General features: G+C 39.7%; 2 protein-coding genes and 1 non-coding gene across 3 annotated transcripts; all 3 read left to right on the top strand.

The window, feature by feature from the left end:
• The first annotated feature begins 4,125 nt into the window (after positions 1-4,125).
• Positions 4,126-19,004, top strand: cavin2b (caveolae associated protein 2b). Its single transcript, XM_057338010.1, has 2 exons — positions 4,126-4,881; positions 16,642-19,004. The coding sequence occupies exons 1-2, from the start codon at positions 4,339-4,341 to the stop codon at positions 17,506-17,508; spliced, it is 1,410 nt and encodes a 469-aa protein (XP_057193993.1). The 5' UTR covers positions 4,126-4,338; the 3' UTR covers positions 17,509-19,004.
• A 969-nt stretch (positions 19,005-19,973) lies between these two features.
• Positions 19,974-20,055, top strand: trnas-cga (transfer RNA serine (anticodon CGA)). Its single transcript has one exon. It is a non-coding gene; the product is annotated as a tRNA-Ser (tRNA).
• A 319-nt stretch (positions 20,056-20,374) lies between these two features.
• nabp1b (nucleic acid binding protein 1b) lies at positions 20,375-22,324 on the top strand. The gene is made up of 6 exons (XM_057338799.1): positions 20,375-20,544; positions 20,685-20,823; positions 21,207-21,278; positions 21,364-21,451; positions 21,534-21,600; positions 21,687-22,324. Exons 1-6 carry the CDS (start codon positions 20,451-20,453, stop codon positions 21,854-21,856), a joined length of 630 nt encoding a protein of 209 aa, XP_057194782.1. The 5' UTR covers positions 20,375-20,450; the 3' UTR covers positions 21,857-22,324.
• The last annotated feature ends 222 nt before the right edge of the window (positions 22,325-22,546 follow it).

The raw sequence follows: 22,546 nt of genomic DNA, 5'->3' as shown, positions 1-22,546 counted from the left end.
AGACGGTCACCTTAGACAGAGAAGTGATCGAGAGAGAGAGAGAAAGAGAGAGAGAGAGAGAAATAAACTTCAGTGGTAAAACATCTAGGGCCTGCTGTAAAACTATAACATACATTTATTATGTAAATGTTGTTAAAAATGCCAATTTTTACTTATTTGTTGAATTTTTGTTTTGTTGGGTATTTAAGAGTGCCCTTTTAAAAGCAAAATCTTGCTTGGTTTTCTCTTAAAGGGACAGTTCACCCAAAAATAAAAATTCTGTCATCATTTGTTCATCCTCATGTCAATCAAAACCTGCATATGAATCTTTCTTCTGTAACTATATGAACGAAGATATTTTGAGAAATGTCTCTGTGGTTTTGTGTTCAATGGGGTTCAGTGTTGTTTGGTTACAAATGTTCTTCAAAATATCTTCTGCTAAAGAAAGTCATACAGGTCGAAATAAATGATACATTTGTTCTTTATATCTCTTTAAGGGCTTACGTTGTGTGTATAATTCAGTATCAAGGATATAGTTTAGAGAAGTCTTGCAGGAAATGCGCCTTGAGAAAACAGCTGTATAATGTCCCACAATAAGTAAGGGATAATCCACGGCTAGCCGTGCATTAAAGGATGTTGGTTGCCACCGCGAAGTGCATTAAAACCCTTTAATGCACGGCTAGCCGTGGATTATCCCGCTTATACCATGGTCATTTGTTAAAGCTGTTATTGATGTTTACAGTGCAATTTTTGATCAGACTGTCAGAGAAAATGATATTTTCAAACATTGACCAAACTCACTAGAACCTTCCAGCCAATCAGAGTCGAGAATTCAAACAGACCATGGTATAACTGAACAAAATGGATTGCTACGTTTATTCACAAACATATTTTAGACTAGGTTTCAGTTTCTTTGGCCATTCTCTCCAGCCATCTCTTTTTGGGTGACGTCACAGGCCATGTCCCAGCCGTTAGAGGGGTGGTGGGGTTTGTCTCGGTTTCTGTGTGTTGATGGTCTGTAGCTCCGTTCTCCGGGAGGGAAAGAGTCTGATCCACAGCGGAGATCCCAGCAACCGCGGCATCATGGGATGCTTCTGGTGTCACTGCTGGAAATAAACTCCTCTGACCTGTACCGTAATATTATTTTATCAGAAGAGTTTATCATTCATCAGGCATAAGCAGGCCTCAAATGGGGAATCTAAAAAACACACCTGAAGACCCTCGAGATAACATTCCCTCAGATGAGAAATGCACTAGACACGCATGTTGATCTAGAGGTTGAAGAGAGCAGTGTCCACCTGAGGAATACAGTGATTCACACAGCGGTGTATGAGGGCTATAGTGTATAAGATCATTTTAGTCATATTTGAAAGGTAATTCTTACCTGAAATGACGAATGATGTGGACCGGCTGTCAGCCATCACAAACATGAGAGGTGAACATGAAGCCCTTCCATCAGACCGGTGGCTGGAGAGAACAAACTGACTGGAGTTGGCTAATGTGTAGCAAACCTGGAAACCAACTTAGCAAAAACGTACAACCATGATCGTTAAAATGAAATCTACACATGAATTGCTTGCTCAAAAGATCCTTCATGTTATTTATGATCTCACCTGATGAAGCGAGACTTTGGCGAGGCATGATTGCCAAAAGATTGTGGTATGTCGTTCAGAAAGAAGTTTTGAGATACTCTTGCGGATTTAAAAAATAACTTATTCAGCTTAATTCAAATGATGCTAAAAATGCATCTATCACGCACTTTAAGAGACCATCTTTACAACAATAAATATAAAAACCCATTTAATCCCATTGGTCGCAATATTTTAGGGCAATGCAGAGAGATTGTAAAGCGTCATAATAGTGGTCAGATTTATTTTACGTTTACAATGTAGGCTTACACTTATTCATACACAGATTTCAGCTACATTTGCTACATAACACAAATAAAAAACTTCTGTAGTGTTTATAAACATATATTTGAACTTACAGTACACCAGACTGCATCAAATATAGAAACGAATTAAGGATATTTCAATTAAAAAGTTTATTTATATAAGAAGTACATTATAGCATTATAAAGTGACAGGAGACAAAAAATCAATCAATCTGCTACTGACTCTTACTGGTGATGCACAACACAACCGGAGTAATAATTTGTTTCGTCTCCACTAGTGTTCAATGCAATGACATCATATTTCCTCCAGGGGGCGACGATCATCTCTGAAACACGTGCAACCTGAGCTGTGTGTTTTCAAGCCTGAGAGATATTCCCATGAAAAACAAGAAGGATCCGGATGCGTGTTCCTTAGAATGAAAACAATAGAGATAAAACAAGAAGATAAAAGTGCGATAAAGCAGGAATCTTCCTCCCTTTTTACATAAGAGACAGATTACTTCTCCACGTCTGCCTCTCTCTCTTTTTGTGTCTTAGTTACTTTATTATCCTGTTTAACAGTTTCTCATATACAAAATGAAAGTTGAAGATGTTAATGCTATATTTTACTGTGGAGGTGCAGAGCGACACAAGCACACACTTGTCCGTGGCGTGAACAGCTTTGCGTTTGGGGACCTGTGCCAAAACTCATGCTTGTTTTTTACGGTAATGTGGTTTCTCAACAAAATGATGTAATGGATCTGAGCATAAAGAGAATCTCTAGAGTAGAGGTCAGAGGTCACCGTGGATGGATTCTCAGAATTCCATGTTTCCACAGCCGATGGAAAAGAAAGGAAGATGACGTCACGGAGGCACGAAAACAATACAGAAAGAAGGAAATGAGAGCAATTAACTCATTGTGTTTGTGTGATGTGAACGCCAAACTAAACAGAACTGAAGCATATGAACATAAAAATCTTTATCAGATTAGTCTCAGATGTGTTTTTCCAAAATTAAATAAAAATAGAAACAAATGAGACTGTAAATTGTTTCATTCCATGTAGAGCCATGCAGATTGTAGAGGTAAAACGATCTGGATTTGCGTAAATTTGATGAGAAACGCTTGAGTACATATTGAGAATTTGCAGACTTGACAAATCTGACCTTATTTTGGGACATTGTTGACATCGCTTCTGAAACTCTAATGACAGCGACATTTCTGACTCTTTTTCTCAGGAGAAATATCTGAGATGCAGATGAGACTTAAGCAAAAGTTCCATTTGCATTCCATTTAATCTTATCGATGTCTAGGAGAAATCATTTTAAGTAAGATCTCATCTGTCGCCTTTTGTCTTCAAAATGTTTTGTCTTTGACCACGTTTTATTTGGATTGAAAAGATGCATATGATTCGTGAGTTGTACAGTAAATGCAAAGTTTCTCACATCTCCATGCTGTTACTACCATTGCAGGCAAGACAAACGATTCCACTTGCGCGGCTTGAGAACTGTTTGTGTGACAATATTTTCCAGAATAAACTTACAATGACTACAACTGTAAACAGGCTCGCACGTTATAAATACACAAACACAGACGCTCGCTCGCATCAACAAATCACATCTCAGGAAATCTTTCAGGAAAACACACACACGCACACACACATGTTGGGTTTCCATGTTTTATGGGGACATTCCGTAGACGCAATAGTTTTTATACTGTACAAACTGTATATCATATTCGCTACCCCTAACCCCCCCTAAACCTAACAATCACAAAAAACTTCCTGCTTTTTTAGATTTTCAAAAAAGTGAATTCTGTATGATTTATAAACTCGTTTCCTCATGGGGACAAAAAAATGTCCCCACAAGGACAAGGATTTTGGATATTGCCATCTTTGTGGGAACATTTTGTCCCCATACCGTAGGGTTTACCCTTCCCACACACACACACACGCCACACACACACTTTTGTTCAGTCTTTCTTTCTGTATCTCTTTAATTTTCTCTGGTGCACATGAGGTCATTGTTCAAACACGACTCTCAATATCCTCTCTTTCTTCAAGACAAACAGAAGTGAGAGAGCCAGAGAGAGTTGGGGGGGGTGAGGTCTCTACATGTGGAGAGAGTTGCTCATGGCCCGCTGTACACACCCACATACTCGCACTTGACACATGCAAACACATAACTCCCTCAGCAATGGGCCGGGCTTGTTGACATGGAAACCAAGCTCCGCCCCCGCAGGGTGTGGACGGGCTTTTTAAGCCGTGGGGAAACCTCTGTCCTGCTCTTCCAGAGCGGGCAGAGAGAGCAGGGAGCGAGAGAAAGAGAGCGAGAGTGGCTATCTTCAAAAAGGGAGGGGAACGCTGAACCTGGAAGCTGAAAAGTTTTCCCACAAGTCTGTAAACAAGAATCAAAGCTGTGGGAATTAAAACCGAGTCCGGCGACACAACTTTCCTGCACGTAATAAGAGCCTAAAAAACAGCTTCAGGATGGGAGAAGATGCAGTACAGGCAGAGAGGAGCAGCATGGCCAGCGTGCATGAGAGTCAGGAGCTGGTGGTGCCCACCCCCAGCCCGACTCAACCTTCGCCCAGTCACAGCCTGTCCCAGCTGAGCACCGCCAACGCACCGGCCGGAGAGCCCAGCAGTCCCGGAGGCGAGGCCACCGCGGGCACTCTGAAAGACAGTGCCTCGACCCCGGGCCCGGTGAACGCCATCACGGTGCTGACCCTTCTGGATAAGCTGGTGAACATGCTGGACACGGTGCAAGAGAACCAGCACAAGATGGAGACGCGACAGGTCGAGATCGAGGGGGCGGTGAGGGGCATCCAGAACGACATGACCAAGCTGTCCAAGAGTCACACCACCACCTCCAACACGGTCAGCAAACTGCTGGAGAAGAGCCGCAAGGTGAGCGTCCACATGAAGGAGGTGAAGGACAAGATGGATAAGCAGGCCATGCAGGTGAAGAAGCTGGAGGTCAACCACGCTCACCTGCTCAAGAGGAACAACTTCAAAGTGCTCATCTTCCAGGTAAGTGACGGGGTGGGTGTGCGTTGTGTGTGTGTTTGTTAACTCCTGAACCAAGTTCTTCAATTCGGTCTCCAATCATAGATATACATATACATAGATGCCTCATTAGCGGCTGCTTTTATAGAGCGCTATACCCAAGTCATCTGATATAGCGGAATGGAGAGAGCAAGTTGACCGTGAGTCTTTAACCATATACACGTGGATGAACGTCAAATATTACAACTAATACAATACAGGAAGACAAAGGCATTGAGGGATATTGAGTTAATACGCAAAGCAACACATTCTCATGCAGATGATTCCTTTTCAGTTTTAACAACCGCTGTGCATTGAGTGACGAACACTTCTGAAATGTGGACCGTTCCAAAATGGCGGCTGCTTCGACATGTCGGGAGCGGTCGAATGTGGCATCTACATATGCATGTCTATAAGTAAGACCACAGTCATAAAACTTCACTACACAAATAGTGCAGTGTTCCTAGCTCAATAGGTAGAGCACCGCGATGGCAACACAAAGGTCGGCGGTTCGATTCCCAAGAAACACACAAACGAATCAAATGTACACTGAATGCACTGTAAGTCACATCTGTCAAAAGCATAAATGTAAAGATTACATCACAGTTGGACAACAGATCACATGATCACATTTGTGTTAGGACAGAGGGGTCAAAGTTCACACTGTAGAGATGAAAGCAATGCTAAGAAGGTGTGATGTGGCTTGGGGTCATTTTGAGGTGGGGTGGAAAGTGGTCGCGTCCAATCTCGATCTCTAAATGCGGTTGCTTAAGGGTCAAATGCTCAGACGACACCGTCGCTATTACAGTCAATTAATTGTGGACTCTGCAGAGTTAGCAAAGCTTGGTTCCATTTGTTAACGTCTGAACGAAGAGCGTTTGGGGCTGTAAACCGAGAGAACCAGAACGCTCGAGAGAGACTCGACAGGGGAGGCTTGTTTTGAAGCTTAGCCAAAAGCTATTATTTCAAGCACAATGGCCTTGAATAGAAGGTGTGCCCAGAGATCAGCTTCAGTAATGTGTATCCTGTCGTCAGAAAGCCCGTGCTATACGCCACGCTGCTGTTTACCACCAGACCTGCAATCTGTCGAATGACTCAATGATTCCAAAGTAAGGGAGAGTTGAGAGAAGCCTTCCATTTCCCCCTCTCTCTCTCTCTCTCTCTCTCCAGCTGTGCGCTTACCACAGCGGGGCGAGATACACAGAGAGAGAGAGCCAGAAAACTCAAGGACTTTTGTAAAAAAAAAAACTCAACTTTTCCCTTCGAACAGTCTTTCTGAGAATAGTGAATAGAGTTCTGTTTGTTGCAGCTGCCTGAAAATGTTGTGCGTGTTGCTATGGCGCCTACGTTGTTTATTTGTGAAAAACAGTCGAGGGTGAAAGGCCGTCCCGTGCCGCGTTCTCCAAATGGTTTTGTGCTCTTGCCCTACGGAATGGATTTAATTAGCGGTTTTTCGTTTTCTTAAGCTTTGCGAAGCAGTCCAGACATGTTTGAGGAAAGGTGTTTCATTCACCTCTGGGCTCTTGTGGTCTGTCGTGCATCACAGGATGGGTGGACACAGGGCCAACGCGTTCCTAAAGCGCGCATGTTTCCTCGTCCGACAGACACACTCTCCTCGTTTCGCGTACTTTCACGCACCCTCTCCGGGTTGCCGGGGCTTCTCGGGAATGCCCGATGTGATCCTCCTCTGCTCAATAATATCTGCAGGAGAACAACGGAGTCAGGTTCTGTGGCGTTTATACAGCACGCGAGCTTGAGAAAAACTAGTGAAGACAAAGAAACCGTTGCGGTGTGCTCGGTCAACAAACGGCCGTTCGTTTGAACTTTTATTTGAAGGATAAAACATTTCCTCGTCTCTAAAGCTAGATTCAGGTGCTCGCCGCACCCTCCACGTTTGTGTTTTTCACTTTTATCTTCTCCTGCTGCTGTTGGATCAGGGGCGCTTGGCTCCCACCCCGCAGGCGGACGACAGGAGAGAGCGAGAACACTGTTCTTGCTTAAGCAGAAACTCTGGCTCCAACCCTCACATTCCAGAGGTGAAGCGAGTCTCTCTCTCTCTCTCTCTCTCTCTCTCTCTCTCTCTCTCTCTCTCTCTCTCTTCTGTCCAAGAGATATAAATAGACCAGTAACCACAATCAATTGAAGTCCATTGAGATGTGTTGAAGACATAAGTGACTAGATTCACAGACATAAAAGGCGAGAGGCTCTTAGTTTGAGGTTCTTGGCTCGTGGTGTTAGTTCAACAATCTTGTCATTCTATTTGCAATTCCTCAGCGTGATGCAACTTTCAAACCGGTTTAATTCGTTTCATGCATGTTTTTACCAAAACTCAACATATGGACTGTATCAGTTGCGTAATATATTCAGGTTATCATTATTGTCACTGCTTCAGTTTTCATTACACTGAAAGGCAAATCTCAGAGCACAAGATGGAATATTTTTACTGCTGGCCCTTTGCTTTCACCTAATAAGGCTATCTGTGCTTCTCCAATGGGAGAGAGAGAGAGAGAGAGAGGGGGAGAAAAGAGGGGCGAACAAAGGCCTGCGGGCAGAGAGAAAGGGAGACTGGAGTGTTTGTTTACTTTTGTCCATCAAAAAGTTATTATCTCACGCAAACTCTTTCTGTCACAGTCCCCACTGACGCATCGTCGAATGAAAGCGAGACGGAGTGAGATGAAAATGAGACAATGGCTTTGGCACAGTGGAGGTTTTACAACATAATCGTCTAGAGAGGTTTTAAAATGACCGATGATGAAACTGCAGAAAAAAACCCACCCTGTGAACTTTTACTCGGCATGTGCAGCTTGTGTACTTGTCTGGTCTGAAAGCGTAAGTTGACAATCTGATTTCTGTAGAACAAAAGCAGGTGAATCCTTGTAATTGAGGAAAAGACAATAGGACATCGCAATAAAAAGAACCTCAAAGGCCTGCGGCATGAATGCATGCTGGGAACGCAGAACACAGCAACAACAAAAACAGAGGAAATGACATTTCATTCCTGTGCGATGAAACATCTGATGGTTGTAGTTGATAGTAAAGCAATGAGTGTTTATATCTGTGAGTGATGTAAATAAACACAATGCCATGACCGCATCTAAAACAAGTATTAACCACATAAAATGTGTTTTATGAAATTAAATAAAATTTCAGAATCGTATAGCTGAATTATTGTCAGCAGAAATATTGACACCGCCGGTGACACGGAGCGTCCAGAATTCCTCAGATGATTGAAGCATTTTTGAGGATGTGGCCTCAGGGTCTATTTCCCAGTACAGGGTGAAATATTACAAGATCATGTCAAATATTTCACATGGTCACTGGTCATCATTGATTTTAATTGTACTCAAAGTTGTATTTAAATGTATTTATCAGACACCTTTATGCAAAGCGACTTACAAACGAGAGAGTCTATTTGATGGCAAGTACACTACCGTTCAAAAGACACTTGAGTGAGATGTCTCTCCTTTTGACCTTACAAATCTTTCCATCTGAAGACAGAAATGAAGTCTGAAATTTTTGAGATTGTTTTGTAGACAAAAATGTATAGTTGTTGTTGTGCAAACTTAGTCTTCTTGTTTCTTGTTTTTTTTAAAAGGCGAATTTTACTGAATAATGAAGACGTCAATAAGAGCAGAACAGATGTAAAGTCTTTCAATTCTGTTTAAAAATATCTCAAGAAGCTGACATAACTCCCAAAAAGAAATTTGTTATTTTGTACTTTTAACGTGTTTAGTGTTATTTTGAAATGAGTAATAGATGGTTTCAGCGGCAACAACATAAGCAAACACTTCCCGTAGACCTCCGCAAAGAATCAATAACTGTTGAGTAGTCTTAATTTCATTTAATACAATATATATGTACAGTGAAATATTCATATAAATTAATATTGAAATAAATGAAATATAAACATTATTATTTTATAGTTCAATTACTGGCCACTAGCCAAACCAATAAGCAAACACAGACCGGAAGTTAACTTTGGGCCAGGCGCGTGCTTCCGATGAAACCGTCTATAACTATAAGTGACCCTAAAGGACAGTTTAGATTTAAATACATTACATTTTTGACCTCCCCTCCTCCTCCATTTACTCCATGAATAAGCCATTCAAATCCACATTTGATAATCAAATCTGAAATGAAGATGAACATACTGAACATAAAGTTCTCTGTTAATACCTGGCTGTGATAGTAGTTGTGATGACTATAATATATTTTGCTAGTATTTTTTGATATTACTCAAACTTAGAGGAATTAAAAGAGAGAGACGGCACTCTGTAGATAGAGGTAAACATAATGCTTCATGTAATGAAAACACACATTATATATACAAACATGCATTCTTTTGAAACTAGAGTTGTGAATGCCGACAGAACTCTGATTGCTATCTAAATACACACAGACACACAGACACACACACACACACGCACACACGCACACACACACACGCACTGAAGAGACAAAAGCTGTCATTGTGTGTGTCCCATGACAGGGAGCAAAATCAGACAGAGAGAAAACCCTACACACACACACAATGCCATGGGAACTCGTGTCAACACACATGCTAGATAAATGCCAGGACACAAATTTACACTAGACCTACTTCACAGAAACTATAAAGCAAGTTGCTGTTTAATATTACATATTTTTAGATCCTCATTGAATCCTGCATCCTCTTGTCTAAGTTTATTCTACGTTATTATTCATCTGACATTATACTGCCTATGATTTAAAAATAAATAAAATAAACAATAAAATACAGATTTTAGTAACGGCACAATGCTACGGTCGTATATTCCATACCAAATATTTAACTTATTAAAAGTTTTAAAAGTGCTTGTCAACTTTGACAACACAGTATTTAATGGTTTAAAAGGTACAGTGTTTTTTACATTTCCTGAAAAACAGCGTATTTGGACATACGAGGTTTCAGAAGGACAGTGACGATATGTATATTCCATAATAAACAAATCCAGATATATCTTTTCAGACATTAAACACAAGATCTTACTCACTGTCTTCAGTGTTTATGTCCTTCTCTTCACACATCCGTACTAAAGCATTGCTAGAAGTTTTTCCAGGGCTGATTTTCTTCAAGAGGAAAACCCTCTTCCGCTCTTTCAGCCCCTTTCCATTCCAACTCTTTTGTTCTGCCTGATTTCTGGCCTACGTTAATAAAACCACACGCACACACCTGTTAAAAACACCAGCGTGACTATTCATGTGTTTGGGATGCCGGTGTCCCCACCAAGCTAACAAATCTCCCTTAGTCATTACAAAGACTGTTCACCAACATTACGACAGATACAACATGGCTACATTTGCTTGACCAGCATGGAAATTCTCGCTTACTCTCAGTCTCAGTGTGTTGCAAAGATTCCTGTGTGTTTCCAAAGTATGTTTTTCACGTGTGTCGCCAAAACAGAGCACATGGGCAAACAGCCGTTTCCTGTCAGATGGGATGTTAATGGGCTCGCGAGGAAGGGGCAAACGTTTTCAGCCAATCACACTGCATTGCTGGAGATAAAACACATCGCTAATAACCTCATCATTTACAAACCCTCCAAACATGCCTATAACTCACCACACCCCACCTTTTACCAAATATGTGCCCTCCATCCTTCAAACGCAGGCCCTGAGGTGGACCATGTGTCAAGTGTGTTTAGGGCATTAAGTGAGGATTGCAGAAACAACTGGAGAGCATCTTAGATAACGCTCGACAGCTATGAGAGAAGACGGCGTGGTACACAGAGGTGCTTGCGTGTGTGAAATGAGTGTGATGAAAGGTTTGGACACACTTTTTTGGGGAATCAAAAGCACAAAAACAGACCCTGTAGCGAAAGACATCTAGGTCATGGGTTCAGATGTAAACCTTAAATGCAAATGTATTCACTCTAAAAAACATTCTGGGATAAATGAAGAAATTAAACTATGTTGGATTGTTGTTAACAAGTTCAGTTTAATTCAAATTTATTTCTATAGTGCTTTTCATAATTTTGCATTGTTGCAAAATAGCTTCAAAACAAAATGGACACATAAGAAATTAAATAAATACACGGAAAACAAAACAGCTAGTAGGATTTACTTAATTTTTTGTGTTAATTTACTTACATTTTTGTGGCAAGTTTTTAGACACAGTTTTTAAAGTAAATCTACTTAAAAATGTGTTGTGGCATGTTTTTTAAAGTAAAATTACAACAATTTTGCAGAATAGATTTGTTTGAGTTTAGCACATTGTTTCTTAAGTAAATTAACCCAAAAAATGTAAGTAAATCCAACTAGTTGCTTTTTTAGTGTAATTGAAAACAGGACACTTATTGAATTGATGAAAATGATTAAAATTGAATTATTGTAAACTTTCATAAGATGTTTAGCAAACTGTTAAAATAATTGCATGTAGGACAGTGTTACATTCATACACTATTAAGCAAGCAGACAAGAAACAAGAAAATGTTTTAAAGACATGAAACAAACCAGAATTTTGGCCTAAAACAATAACTCAACAGTTGGTTCCGTCCATATTTTACCCAAACAGGTTTAAAAACAACTCATCAAGTTGCTTTGAATAAAAAACCTGCCATATGTGTAAATGTATGACATAATGCAAATGTGTGAGAATGAATCAGACAAAAATATATCTTCACGTGGAATCCTGGCGATCTGTTCTTAATTCACAATAAAATAAATTGTTTATGTATTATAATAAGTCAATGTAGGTCAAATTCAATGTTATCTGCTAAAACACATTTTAAGCATGCATGCATTAATCTTCAGATCAGATGGTTTTTGAGATAATCAGCAACATCACATTTAATTTTATAGGCGTGACTGAAATGTTTTGTGTTGGATGCAGGCTTTTATGCATCTATAAGGACTACATCTGGTCAATATTCACATCAAATAAAACCTGTTTCTTTCTCTCGTGTAAATAAAGCATTCACAAAGCCTGCATTGTACTGCAATAATTCAATCCCACACACGCACATCAGTAAAAGCCTCTCTGAAAACGCACTGAATACACACAGAAAACTTTGTTCACTCCATGTGAGGTATTGGTGAGCGTTTTGCTGCGTGTATGAGAAAACATGTAGCAACTCAGCCATCACGAGAACCCGCGCTGCCCGAGGCAGGAGAGACCGGTTTAGTACACAAATGAGTCAAAACTAAAGATTTGTTTGACTTAAAATGAGGCAATCATGGTTTTAAGTGACAAAAACAAACTATGAGAAGTCAGATTTAATCACACACAGCTAAAGGTGAAGACAATTCATGGGTCATTAACAACTTTTCCAAATCTCATTCCTAAAGGGCAGAATGCATGGAATGAAGTGTTTGAAATGATTCAGGAGAAAAAGACTCCGATCACTGAGAGGCTGAAGGAGTCTCAGGAGGAACGCATTATACACTTGTTCCAGGTTATTCTATTGAACCTAATGCTTGTGGTACTATTGTAAAGAATTGTTTTTGTCCAACAGCTCATAGCATCAGGAGTGATTTACAGTGAGCTAGTTGCAGGGATCTGAAGAAACCGTTCTCTTATAGCAGCCCGTGCCATGACACAAGCTCTAGTTAAACTCAAACACACACGAAATGTCAACATTCCACTCTCATTCGCTGAGGCTTTGCTGCATGGGGGGGTTCACTTGCGCCCCTACAGAAATCCTATATATGTAAATGCATGTAAAACATGTACACGGATTTCACCGATATTAAAATGTGACTAACATAAATGCAAATGAACGTTTATTTTCTATATTCCCAAGATCAACTGGTTGTTTTAATTAATACTGTATATGTATGTAAACAACATAATTTGCATTGCAAGTACGAATACAAGAGATTCTGTGAAAAATACATTTAGACAATACAACTAGACGTTTACATATGTTCATATATGTGGCTATATATCTGTTTTGCTGAAAGACCTCCAGTTTAGACTGAAAAGTGATTTAATGGCTGCTGATAGACACTCACCCTGTCACACAGGCTGGTCAAGTGACTTGATACCATCTTTTCATATAGTCTGAGCTACACACTGCCACCTAGTGCCCTGTTAGCAAAACTTCAAATACCTGGCTTTCTGTCCAAAATGATTCGTTTTGTGCCATAAAAATAGACATATTATTTGTGAAATATATCTTATTATGGAGATATTCATTTAAAAAGAACTATATTTGTTTTCATCTGCAGACTACCTTGCAGTTAACGGTGAAATAGTATACAGAAATATTTGAGTAAAGTTTTATGATTTAAATTTAAATTCTTTTAATTATAGTAAGGGTAAAAAATGCCTGTAGTCATTGAAATCATATGAACAGTATTACTAATATGTGTAATGCGTAAATGTGTCTTATAGTGGTGTGACAGCTAAAATTATAATTATATTTATTTTATAAAAAATAATACTTATGCTATTTTATCCTATAAATATCAATATTATTCAATCATATATTATTAACAGTTTGTTTTCAACATTTTTGCTTCGTTACACCTGTAGGACACGTTCCAGATAGCAAAAAAGAAATGTTTTATGTCAAATCAATATTACATCAAATATCTTTGAGATCTGAGGGAGTAGTTTGTGTGTTTATTTGTTCTTATTATGGTTACAATTTTAACTTGTTGCTGTAAATGACTTGCATTCATTATCTTCTGATTCACAATCTGTTGGAAGTGAAAACAAAATGTGCCAAACCAAAATATCACAAATAAACACTTTTAAAAAACTGTGTCCTTTTCACAGTCCTGGTGTAAAACAACATTTCATAACTTTGACCATTTGGCATCTCTTATTGATGGTTCGTTTTCAATGCATTCAGGTGGTCATGCCAAGATTCAAGAATTTCCATAGGAAAAAGCATCACAAACAAAAAGTATGAAGACAGAACCTAACAACATTAACAGGACTGCATTTAGCAATGACACACTTAACTTCATAAGCCATATGACATATATCAATGATGTTAAGCCACACGTGTAATGATTGGATGCCAGCGATGCACAACCTTTAATAAAAACACACTTGTTTTTGTGATCCGTAAAGGCAAATATAACATGACAGCCATTATTGTGTAACGCAGCCTTTATTCATGTTAATGGAGCTGGGGCAACTTCATTTAAGGACTGATGGAAATTGGAAAATCTATGTAAAGGATTGCAGGGAGTTGGCCAGATTTATTCTCCGTCAGCACCAGCAAAACCACACGACTCCCTTTGATCCAAATCCGCCTTCCAAAACAAAGTTCTGTTATAGGGTGAACAGATTTGCTATAGTTAATCCCTAAAGTGATATTTTATGCCAGATTTTGTGTCCTGGGACAGATATTATGTATCCAAACTCACATTCCCTCACACGCTGAGAGTTACAACAGAGAGTTCAAAAGAGAGCAAAACTTTTCTATCATCACAGAAGAGCAAACGTGAACATGTTCTCATATGCACACTAACAGCCAATAACAGCGAACACTCTCACTCCCTGAGTGAAACAAAAAGTGTTTTTGAAAAGAATTGTTTTTACTTTGCATTTAAGGTAAATACGTATATGTAAACATAATTTTTACTTTTATTATTTCTGATGTAACAGAAAATCCTTTTAACAATATTTGTTATTGCTAAAAAAGTTGATGTAAAAATGTATTCTTACATCATTAGTTAAAGTCCCAGTGAAATAAAAAAAATCCAATTCTTATTTCTTCATGAAATATTGCAGCGTTTATAGTAAATAGCTTATCAATGGGATTGGATGTGATTGCTCTTTTGAAATTCGTTTTCGGCTCTTCTTAAATCGTTGGTGTTTCGAGTCAGATCCGTGGGCGTGGCTTGTTGGTTTTGACTAAATCCTAGGTGTTTCAAGTCTTACGAAACCTTTACCCTAACCCACACCCTAAAGCCGCGGTCACACTTGACTTTTCCCTCCATTGACTTCCATTCATTCAGACAGACAGATATCCAACGATATTCCGCATTTCGCTGCATAGCAAAGTTCAAGTTTGGTGAACTCTGACCTCAGTGCGTGAGACCAATATAAGATCAAAACGTCACAGCGCTTGTACCTCTCGGTACAGAAATGTAAAAAAGGAGGAATCGTGCTCGTCCATTTTCGTACCACCGTCCGAACGATCTTCGCATGTTCAAAGTCAAGTCTGACCGAGGCTTAACCCTAACCTAACTCGAACCATCTAAACACCCTATGATTGTTAAACTTGCCAAAAAAACACGGTCGCGTGATGACGTCAGACTCGAAACACCAAGGATTTACAGAAATGTGTTGGAATACGGAACTTTACGAACATTCAGAAATGTTTGGTTACGGAATAAATGTCAGTAAAACATGATCAGAACATATTTTTGTTAGCTGGGCATTGCATTAGCAGTGCAAACTAAAGGTTGTGGGTTCGATACACACACGCTGATAAACACACACCCTTTAGATAAAAGCATCTGCCAAATGTATAAATGTATAATGTATGGGTGTGTGTGTGTGTGTGTGTGTGTGTTTCAGACAAACAAACTGAAACAGAGGTAAAAAGATTAACTGGGAGGTTTTCTTGACCGCATCTATATGAGAATTTCGAGTCTTATCGCTAAGCGAGAGAGGGCTCGAACTCCCCTGCGCATTTCTCACATGCCATGGAACATTCAGATGGGCGGGTGAGGAGCAAACAGGGCTTCCAGGTGTCCCTATTGGTGCACTCCACCCCAAATGTTTTCTGACCCTCATCCTACTCCGAGCCCTTCAACACACTTCCCTGCTCGCTCTCTCTCTCTCTCTCTCTCTCTCTCTCTCTCTCTCTCTTCTCTTCTCTTCTCTTCTTCTCTCTCGTCTCTCTCTTTATCATCCTCTCTCTCTCTCTCTCTCTCTCTCTCTCTCTCTCTCTCTCTCTCTCTCTCTGTGTCTTGGCCGTCCTCCAAAGACTCAGTGGAAACTCTGATATGAGCTGTGTAAGGTTATGCCTGGCCTTCCTTCCCCATCCTCTCACTATTATCCAGCCTTTGTGATTGTCTCCAGAAGGGAAAAGAGGGTCGGAACACAATGTTTTCACACCACATGTTCTTGTCGCCAACATTTGTTACTGTGTGTATACGATAGAGTAACCCAAAACATGTACTTTCTGAATTTTAGAAGCTGAACAGAGTGACCCTGAAAACATTTTCAACACTGTATTCTCTTACGAAAGAGACGTTCTTGAAGCTTTGATAAAAGCTCAAGTCTTTCCAACTCTCTTTTTGAAGTTCAAACAATAAAAATCATTACAAATGATGGAAAATATCAGAGGAATCGGGGCGCTCTTATAGAGAAATCCAACATTATGGAGACAAAAGCGTTTGTTTCATTTTTTAATTCATTAGATTCAGACTTCTAAGTTGAAGTCATTTCATTTTAACGTCTTTGTTTTAAAATGCATTTATACTGTTTTAAGCCAAAGATGCTTTAAAAACATCCGGTTATGATTTCATGTAGAAACTATTCAAGAGATCTCCCACTAACACATGACTGTATGCATCATCAGATTTTACACTTGCACAAACCATGTGTGTGTTATTCTGACTTACATTCCACTGTGGTATAAAGTGAAGAAACGAATGCTTTAGACATGAAACACTTATGTAATCTAAATAAAACTTGGAGGGGAACATGTTGCAATCCTTCGCACTAAACATGAGGTGGGGTGAAAAAGTTATAAAGTGGGTGTGAACCAAAAAACGCTTTCGGATTCTAACCGTCTGTTGTGTATCTTTGTTGTGCAGGAGGAAAACGAGATCCCTTCAAGCGTCTTTGTGAAGGAACCTGAACCGATGCCTGAACTAGAAGAGGAGGAGAACGCATCCGTCGATCCCAACCGTTCTCAAGAAGACGGCCTCCACACCATCGCCCTCTCCTCGGACGAGGAGCAGGGACAAGAGGACGACGAAGACGAAGTTCTGAGGGTTTTGAACATGGAAGACGAGGTCAGAACTGAAAAATCTCGAACGGAGAAGATCAAGCGCTCCAGTCTGAAGAAAGTGGATAGTCTGAAGAAGGCCTTCTCCAGGCAGAACATCGAGAAGAAGATGAACAAGTTCGGCACCAAGATCGTGTCACAGGAGCAGCGGGAGAAAATCAAGAAGAGCCTGACGCCCAACCACCAGAAGAACCCGAGTGCCAAAAGCTCCTCCTTCAAGGTCTCTCCGCTCACCTTCAACATCAAGAAAGTCCGCGGCGGAGACGCTGAACCGGAGGGTGAAGCCTCGGCTCAATCCGAGGGCTCGCCGAGCGCCGTCGCCTCCATCGAGTTAGCCCCGATCGACAGCCCCACAGAAGACCTGCCCTTCCAAGAGGTTCACTCTCAGCTCGCGCCGGGTCCAGAGGAGGTCAAAGCGGCGGTCGAGGCGATGGAGAAGGAAGAGCTGCCCGGCATCCTGAACGGAACGGCTGAGGTCGAGCTGTCCATCACGGAAGATGTCAGCCAGGAGTACGCTCTTTCCGCCACGCTGCCCCAGGACGCATCCCACCATGCTTTGCAGGAAGAAAACGAAGACGAGGAGGAGGAAAAGGAACGACTGGAGAGTGAAGAAAGCCCTCTAGCAGCAGCTCCAGGCCAAGCCGAGGGTGTTGCTGTAGGCCAAGCGTCCTAATGCCCTAACCCTTCATTCCGGCCGTGACGTCCTTCTAAGATGAGAAAACACTCGTTCCCTTATCAGTGCCAGCCATTCCATCACAATCCCCCAAAGTCTGGAGACATCTGCCCTGGCTGAGTATCCTCTTTGCAGAGGCCGACTTCTGCTGTATTACACCATCTATTAGTGCGCAAAACATTCATGACATTTCTTTAAACAGTCCAGTTAGTCAGAGTTCTTTACAGCTCGTGAAAGCGGGCAGTTCAACCTATCCGCCGCAGACTGGTCACACCTGTTGACCTTACCGTCAGCCGAAAAAAGGTGGCAATGGAAAATCAAACGCTCAAAGCCGAATGAGTCAATAACTGCCAAGTGCCTCCGTCTACCCCATGGTCACGCTTTGACCGTCGGCCCAGATCTCAACCCACAACTGAACAGCCTGTACACAGATGAAAGTGATATCGACTTCATGCAACCTAGATTATCCGCAAGCTTGGTATTGTCTGTTCGATGTAATGTTGTTTACAACCTAAACAGCAAATGTATCAGAAATGTGTATGTAATCATGCTAAAAATACTGTGAACCCTTGTTTACAGAAACAAAAGAATGTTCGCTCAGAAGAATATTGTTCGTAAACTACATATACATGCAGATATGTGTAATATGCATCAATATTCTGTATTCGGGTTGTTTCAGATCCAGTTTACGCAGGGGATCCTCGTATTCCCGAGCGCCACATGTCTCGGACCGTAATCAAAAAACATTCCTGCTTTTGATATGTGGCTCTTTGCAGAGACCGTTTCTAATGCTCCTGTTGGGTAAAACAAGCCTTCAGGCACCGAGGGGTCGGTCTAGATTACAGACATATTTCTGAAAGTGATGAAACAGACTTTCATCCCGGCTGGATGCAAATATGGCCGCAGAGACGTGAACAAAAAAAGGAAACGTCATGTTTTAAAATGTAAGGGTAGAGATTAGGGGCAAAAAGGAGAAATATCTGTGCCACTCACTATCATGCACACCACAAAATAATGTTATCTGATTTCATGATCAACATCATTACAGTGTTTTCATGACCATTTTAAAAAATATGTTTTTTTTATGTTTGTGATGTGAATTTGTCTACAATATGTGAGTAGTCTGAGCATTTTCATTTCAATATTCCAATGCTGAACAAAAAGTGTGTATCTTTGCTTTGGGTGGATGGATCTTTGACATGTGACAAGGGTTTTGCTTCTTTTTGAGTCTTTGAAAAAACTCACTGTTTCTCATGCTTGTAACCTTTCATCTGTATTTGCATATCTTATTTTAATCCCATCGATGACTTCATAATATATATGAGAGAGCTATATGTTGTCTTGATTTACATTTATTAGAGGAAACTACGACTCATGCCAAAGAAAAGGCTTTGTTATAGCAAACACTTCATGTTTCTGTGACACTTGTTATTGAAGCACGCTGTTAAAATTGTTCTTATAATACAAAAATAAAGATTTTAAACCCTTTCTTTTCATATCCGTCTAGTTTCTTTTATAATGCTATTCATAGCTTTTTATTCTTTAGTATGAGTGTTTAGCAGAAACAACAACCATGACTTTATGACTTTTTTGCGCATAACCGAAAGTAGAGCCTTTGATTTGACTCAAAACATTTCAATTTTCACTCAGTGCATAATATTGTTTATGTGAATTACATAAAACATGACATATAAGTGCAAAAACATGACAGTTACATGTTACACAGTAAGTGGTTAAACTTCACTTTATAATGTATATAATGTTAACTTGAATTTTTTACTTTAACGCATATTTAGCCATGGTTACAATAAGGAAAACACATAACTTAAAAATACAATAAACATTATGTGTTATCTTGGTTAAGTGTAAAAAACCTGTTTACTTTTTGTGTGTGATAATATATCTAATTTCACCCCATTTATCACTATTAACAAGTTAGCAAGCAGTTTTATTACTAAAATCGTGTTTACATCTTGTTTTTATCAATTAAATAATACATTTATGTATTTGTCGGTTCCATTCACTTTCCTTTGTAAGTGACAGTGTAAATAGTCAAAATTATTCTTAGGCTATTTTGTTTATTTTTGGGGGAATATTTTAAAGACCTGCCCATGTGGCAAACTGTTAGGCTCTAGCGCCCTCTGGCGTTTACTGTCAGGAAAAACAAATGAAACCTCGTTCGCAAACGCAAAAAGCAAGCGATAGATGTTTATAGACCTAGCAAAAAACCGTAAACGATCGTTTATCTTTTTACCCCATTAATATTACAATTAAGATCATTAATGTAGTTTTAAATTGAATGAAGTGTTTTTGACTATTTTACATTTGTGTTTAATGTACGTTTAGATCTTCTGATTGAAATTAAGCAATGTCGGGAAGCATTCCCCGTCAAAAATTAAGAAACTTATTCACTATAATTCTTTCGATGACATACTGAAAGATTCGTTTTCCGAATGATACGTAGTGTCACGGTGGCCGAGAGGTTAAGGCGTTGGACTCGAAATCCAATGGGGTTTCCCCGCACAGGTTCGAATCCTGTTCGTGACGTTATTTTCTTTTTAATTAACGACTGTATGTGTACTATAATGCATTTGCAACTGCAGCGCGTGGATTGAATGATTTTGTGATAAATACCCGTTCAGCAGATCCGAATCAGTTTGAATGAGGATACCGTGCGTACAATAACGCTGTCTTCACGTGCTCTCAGAATTATCCAAAATACGAGTTTCCTTGGTAAAAATCGTACACGAACTCCCTCCGATGTCGTGTTTACCACTGGAGAGAGGGCGTTTCTGTAAATTACCTAAGAAACGCATATTTACGCTAATTCCGAGAGCACGTGCGGGCAGCGTAAGGCCTGGTAAAATACTGCAACACGAGGGCTGTCCGGGCGGGCTGCAAGTTTGCGCTGTCGTTAGACTTATTTCGTTGTCTTTTTTAGAATGGCAAACGGATCCAACGAAAATACATATCTAATTAAAGACATGAAACCAGGATTGAAAAATATTAACTTAGTTTTCATCGTCCTGGAGACTGGTAAGTGAAACTTGTCGAGCGAACACATTTTTTGACTGTTGTGGGCTCATTTTCCCAAGAAAAAAAGCAAAGATACAGATAACACCACTGTATGAACATACACTTGTATATAGGTGAAATATTTGCTATGGTTCTTGAAGGTCGAGTATCTAAGACGAAGGATGGACACGAAATCCGCTCATGTAAAGTGGCAGACCGGACCGGAAGTATCACCATATCAGTGTGGGACGAAGTTGGCAGCCTCATCCAAACGGGAGATATAATCCGACTTAACCGAGGGTTTGTCAAAAAATTACTTTGATGTTTTTCTATAACTATTTTTTTGCGTACAAGTAGCCTACATACAAAGAAAATTACAAACGTTTCCTGAGTTGCATTTTAAGTGCAAATGACAATTTTAAAACGTACACGTTCTTTTTCTCTGCTTTGATTTGATATGCATTGTCTAAGTTTACTAAATAGTTCATAAATAAGTCAGAAGAAATCGTGATCTTTATTGTTCTGCTGATTTGTTTATTAAATCTACTTTCATTTTGATGAACAAAATTCTGTATTTTGACTTTAGGCCCATCCTTCATATATTTATATAAATGAAAGCATAAATGAAACCTGTGCATTATTCATATTCTTTGTTTAATCTTGTTGTAAATATTTAATTTCAGATATGCATCTCTCTTCAAGGGATGTCTTACACTATATATTGGGAGGACCGGGGACCTCCAAAAGACCGGAGAGTAAGTTCTTCACAGTTTACACTTAAATCATACAAAAGAGCATCCGACCGAGTTATGACCAGTTCCTTCTTTGATTTCTCTGCAGGTTCTGTATGGTCTTCTCAGAGGTTCCCAATTTTAGTGAGCCCAACCAAGAAGTGCTGGCTAAAATCAACCAATTAAACCACACGCATGTGAGTACAGATGCACAAAGAGAGAAACGCTGTGAAACAAACACAAAGACTGAGTGTGTGTGTATGTTTTTGTGGAGAGCAGGTGAAATCAGAAGCTCAGGGCAGCACACTTAATATTCAGAATTCTGGAACACCTGCTGGACCTTCAGGTTTCATATTTGAAATCTTGAACATTTCTATCCCTTTTTAAACCTGTAGAAGAATTTATCCCATATTTATTTTCTCCCTCGCACAGCGAACAGCTCCGCTGTGTTTTTCCCATCTCCAGCTTCACAAGAGAGCTCTTTTAGTGGTGGTGGGCGACGTTTGAACCGTTCACATTGGAAAGGTGGTTCCCAATTTCCAGGTGGGCTTAAACCCACCATCACAAATGGACGGGACCCTCGCCGGGCACTGAAAAGATGAGATCATCAGAGGTCACGCTGCATGAAAATAGTAGTTTTGTTTTGTTTTGTTTTCAGTAGTTTTCTGTTATTTGCGACTGTATTGTTTTTTTCAGGGTTGGTGTTATTTGTTCTTATTTTTAATCATTTAACACGTTTTTTTTGAATGAGAGATGTTGCACAAGGACATTAAACATATTGAAATAAAGTCTGAGAATATCATAATGTCATGCTCGTCATATCTGTGCTTTCGATGTTTGTTTTCTGTAGTACTTGTGAGATTGCGTTGCTATCGTTCAAGAATGGTACGTTTTCTGAAAATTCTGAAAAAAAGTAGGCCTATGTATTTTTTATTTTTGAGAGTCTGGAGTTTTGTAATGGAAGCTGGTTACTTGTGGGTTAAGTGTGAATTCATTTTCTTTCATCATCTTTTGGGAACAAGTGTGAGATTTCAGAGAAGCGCCTGTGAGAAAACAGCGACACCTACTGTTTAAAATGATGCTCTTTACCCACTGTCTAATCGAGCACGGCTCTTTATAATTAAACCATATACCATATACATTTAACAAGTGGTGCATTGTGGTAATTATAAACAAGAAAAATGGTTTAATAGTTTAACGTGAATTGGTGAAAATTAATATTGTTAAAAGGAGCCATTATTAAAATAAGTTTTAACTAAAATAGCTAGCAAGACAATAGGCTAGGTTCTATT

The sequence above is a fragment of the Triplophysa rosa genome, linkage group LG7, assembly GCF_024868665.1.
Source record: "Triplophysa rosa linkage group LG7, Trosa_1v2, whole genome shotgun sequence".
NCBI lineage: Eukaryota > Metazoa > Chordata > Actinopteri > Cypriniformes > Nemacheilidae > Triplophysa > Triplophysa rosa.
The sequence above is the reverse complement of the archived record's forward strand: the minus strand, read 5'-3'. Positions and strand labels throughout refer to the sequence as shown.